The 4,574-nt window shown below is 35.7% G+C and overlaps 1 protein-coding gene across 2 annotated transcripts; it reads left to right on the forward strand.

The window, feature by feature from the left end:
* Positions 1 to 772: 772 nt before the first annotated feature.
* Positions 773 to 4,334, forward strand: LOC110148823 (olfactory receptor 2L8-like). 2 transcript variants are annotated; one of them, XM_070459081.1, is made up of 2 exons: positions 773 to 1,678; positions 4,302 to 4,334. In XM_070459081.1, the coding sequence occupies exons 1-2, from the start codon at positions 773 to 775 to the stop codon at positions 4,332 to 4,334; spliced, it is 939 nt and encodes a 312-aa protein (XP_070315182.1). The 2 variants fall into 2 exon arrangements, with proteins under 2 accessions (XP_070315182.1, XP_020766691.2); XM_020911032.2 differs by lacking the exon at positions 4,302 to 4,334 and having other exon boundaries at positions 773 to 1,711.
* The last annotated feature ends 240 nt before the right edge of the window (positions 4,335 to 4,574 follow it).

The raw sequence follows: 4,574 nt of genomic DNA on the forward strand, positions 1-4,574 counted from the left end.
CTGAACACACTCATCTAGAATTGAAAATAATTTTAAGTACAAAAAATGGTAAAAAATGAAAAGAATACAGCAAAGCAATGTAAGCAATATTTATCAAATAATGATTAAAAAATAAAATTTATGCTAATGGGAGACATTGAGTAAATTCACAAAAGCTACAAGGGGCACATTTTATAGATATTCAGGTAAAGGGTCTACGTTATCTATAGTATTCAGAATGTTGAGGAGGAAGAAGAGAATGATTGTGTAAACAGTACTTAACAATAAGGATTCATCCTAGATTTCACAATGAATGAGCCAAATGATATTAATTGGCTTCAAATAAAATAGCTTCCTATCATCAGCTGATACACTGATATAGTTTTAGAGGTAAGCTTTTGGGTTTGACTATGAAAGATAAATAATTCATTAAGGGTAATAAATATTTATTTACAGAATTTATATAATGTATGCATTTGCATTAATGTCCTATGAATATATTTCAATTATGATATCTGATTTTGATGATACTTGAGTTCATGTAGGCAGTAAAAATACTTATCTTAATGATTTCTTAATAATTTTTTAGAAGTAAATTCAAAGATTTCTGGGAAAACTTTGGCAAAAAATGTTTGCATCTTAAACTTTCAATCTCTGGCTTAAAATTTAAATTTATCTTTTGCAAAATAGATAAAAATTCAGTCTTGAATTTTTATGACTGAACTAAATTAGTCATTTAAGAATAACTTACTGTTATGTCTGTCTTTAGGGAAAAAAAACATATCAATGATTCATGGAAACCTATAATTGGACATCAAATGATTTCATCTTAATTGGATTGTTCTCCCCTTCAATAATTGGCCTGTTTCTTTTTATTTTCATTGTTCTTATTTTCTTAATGGCATTATTTGGCAACCTGTCAATGATCCTTCTCATCTTTCTGGACACCCATCTCCACACACCAATGTATTTCCTTCTTAGTCAGCTCTCCTTCATTGACCTAAATTACATCTCCACCATTGTCCCCAAAATGGCCTCCAATTTTCTGTTTGGAAACAAGTCTATCTCCTTCATTGGATGTGGGATTCAGAGCTTCTTCTTTTTGACTTTAGCAGTTGCAGAAGCATTGCTTTTGACATCTATGGCTTATGATCGCTATGTGGCCATATGCTTTCCTCTTCACTATCCCATAAGAATCAGCAGAAGAGTGTGTGTGCTGATGATAATAGGATCTTGGATAATGGGCTCTATCAACTCCTGTGCCCACACCACATATGCCCTCCATATCCCTTATTGCAGATCCAGGGCCATCAATCATTTCTTCTGTGATGTCCCAGCCATGTTGACTCTGGCCTGCATTGACACCTGGGTCTATGAGTACACAGTGTTTGTGAGTACCACCCTATTTCTTGTGTTGCCTTTTATTGTTATTGCTTGTTCCTATGGCCGTGTTCTCTTTACTGTCTATCGCATGAACTCAGCAGAAGGGAAGAAGAAGGCCTATTCAACATGCAGCACCCACCTCACTGTGGTGACTTTCTACTATGCACCCTTTGTTTATACATATCTACGTCCAAGATCTCTTCGATCTCCAACAGAGGACAAGGCTCTGGCTGTTTTCTACACAGTCTTGACCCCAATGCTCAACCCTCTTATCTACAGCCTGAGAAACAAGGAAGTAATGGAGGCATTGAGAAGAGTAGCTCAGAGACTCTGCTCTGTGAAAATGTAGACAAAGCCTTTTTCCATGCATACCAAGACTTGAGCATAAATCCATTCACCACTGTACAGTGATAAAAACATTACTTTATGCTTAACTGAAAGGATAAAAAATTTGAAGTGTCTTATTAAAAAGAGGAAAAAGTTGCCATTATCCTTTCTCAAATAAAGTTTTTTCTTCAACATTATTTTGCTAAATATGAAATATAATACAAATTGCAAACAATATATTGTGTCACAATTTTATGCATAATAAAAAGTAATCACTATTTTCATATGTTATTATTGGCCATGCCCAAACTCACATTTCTATGAATTTATAAAAATTTATACTTTTAGAAAATTTATTTTTTTAATGTAGGTGAAATTTTTTTAGTCAGAGATAACAAGTACAAATTTTGCAGTTAATTACTGATTACTTTTAATTTTGAAATGAATCTTTCTGCTAATATTACTGAAGCTATTAGGAGCATTTGTAAGTTATGAAAACCTTGGATTGAATTATTGATAAATTATGCCAAAGTGTAACTTTTAGCACATGTGGAACTAATAATTCAAAAGGAGAGTTTCTTTTCCTAAAAAGTTCTCTTATAAGTCAAGTTTACTTCATCAATTCACACAAATCAGTTTCATGTAAATCTGAATTTAATTTTAAATATAGATTCAGTCTGTGTCATCAATTATTTCTGTCAAATTTCTCATAATTTGTAGACTGTGTATAGGAAACCAGAAGTATCATGAGGTTTCAAATGCCTTTTCTTTAATTTTACCACCATATATCCAATTAGAAGGTAAATTGAGTTAAAATTTGCTAATGATTGTTTCCTATAATTTTACATAAAGAAATTATTGTTTTCCATGAATGATCTTTCATATTAATTTTAAAATCTTAAAATGTCATTTCTATTTCTAGAACTGTGGATATTTGATTTGTAATGTTGAAACAGTTTAAAGAAAAACAACTTACTTTCTGTACAGTTTCATGAATGCTTACAATTTCTTGATGTGTTTTATTTCAATGACAATTTTTACACTATTATTTTGTTTATTTACTGAAAAAGTTGACTGCCTGAGCTCTTAACATTTGTCCTGGCACTCTAGTGATGAAGTGATGTAGTGAATAATTTTGTACATACAAACTGTTGGGCTTTAGGATGGAAGTTTAATTTGGTCCCTACCTCCACCATTGGTCGTTGTTTCTTCCAGGCAAAGCTCCTTCTTTTCTCTTCTAGTCAGTGACCGCATGTAACATTGTAGTTGCATCTGCAGCTGCCCTTATCACCACCAGCAATCTGTACCCAGATTTCAAGGTAGCCCATCCCTTGGTGTCCTGTGAAGATATGAACACAGATGTATGTGCACACATTATGGTAGGCCAGGCCATTTGCTTCACATACTACCACCTGAACTGACATAAACAGATCCTGCTACTGTGGATGATTAAGCGTGTAAAGAATCTGCCTGCAAGGCAGGAGATGTGGGTTCAATTCTCTGGAGGAAGCACTGGCAACCCAATCCATTATTCTTGCCTGAAAATAATATGGGCAGAGGAGCCTGGCAGGCTATAGTTCATGGGGTCACAAAAAGTTGGGCATCACTGAGTTCCAAGCACACACACATGTACTGCTGCCTAAGCTGGCATAAACCAGTCCTGCTACTGAACCAGAACTCTTTGCTGTGGCTGCTACCCAGTATAGTACGTCTGCTCACACACATGTTCAGATAGAATTTCACATGGCAACAACAGAGCATTAATGGCAAAACAGAGCATTAAACAAAGAAAGCTTATTTATAGAAACCTAAGCAAGCACATGTACTACATGCTCTAATAAATGCAGAATGAGTTAATAGAAAATGAATGGCATCATGAAAACCAGAAAATGATGGTAATATCTGCTGTTTTGTCAGTTGTTATTATTGAAAATACTCTAAGGAAGTTTGGAACTGAGCACGAATGTCTATTCCAGACACTTCCACATGTCAGGTGGTAAACAATAGAATCAAGAGATATGTATCTATTGTTGGACCTGATGCTCTATGGCCTAGGGGAATCACATCATATCCCTGGACTTTGCTGAGAAGCAAGATAGAAGCTGGAAAAGATTGAAGGCAGGAGGAGAAGGGGACGACCGAGGATGAGACAGTTGGATGGCATCACGATTCGATGGACATGAGTTTGAGCAGCACCGGGAGTTGGCGATGGACAGGGAACCCTGGCGTGCTGCAGTCCATAGGGTCACAAAGAGTAGGACATAACAGAGTGACTGAACTGAACTGAACTGAAAGATAGAAGCAGCATACCCTGAATTATTGGTAAATTGCAGTAAAGAAAAAACATTTTTTTTCTCTTCCCATCTAGTTTTTGGCTCAGCTATCCTCTATAATAAAAGGTTAACAGGAAAAAAAAAAAAAAGAAGTTTACTAACATCTATACTCTCTGTATACATGACAAGAGACCCAGCAAAACTGAAAACTCTCTGAAAGAGCCCAAGTCTTTGAGACAGGAGGGCAAGCAGCTGGGCACAACCTTTAGAAAAATGACAGCCATTGATCAAAACAGTAAATGACAAAAACTGGTAGGACTTTTTTTTAATAGGTTTAAGATGGCAGGAAATTTGACATCTAGTAGACCCTGACCTTCAGTATATGAACACTGTCATACATTAGCATGCTAACTGACCATCCACAGGGCATCATGACAGTTCTAAGGCTGACCATAAAAGGTCAAACTGTGACAAAACTAGACATCCCTACCCCTTTCCCCAAATAGTTGGAACAATCCTCTCACTTGTTAGTGTATGAAGTTCCCCAACCCATTAAAAACTGCCCTAATCCTAGGGCAGCTCTCACTTTCTGAAATTGTCTACATTCTGCCT

The sequence above is a fragment of the Odocoileus virginianus genome, chromosome 3 (genome assembly GCF_023699985.2).
Source record: "Odocoileus virginianus isolate 20LAN1187 ecotype Illinois chromosome 3, Ovbor_1.2, whole genome shotgun sequence".
Classification (NCBI taxonomy): Eukaryota; Metazoa; Chordata; class Mammalia; order Artiodactyla; family Cervidae; genus Odocoileus; species Odocoileus virginianus.

What these genes read in the sequence shown, in the direction of transcription:
- LOC110148823 (XM_070459081.1), top strand. Translation starts at nt 773, where the DNA reads ATGGAAACCTATAATTGGACATCAAATGATTTCATCTTAATTGGATTG. An exon ending in TAATGGAGGCATTGAGAAGA is followed by an intron (nt 1,679 to 4,301) that starts GTAGCTCAGAGA and finishes AATAGGTTTAAG; the next exon opens with ATGGCAGGAAATTTGACATC.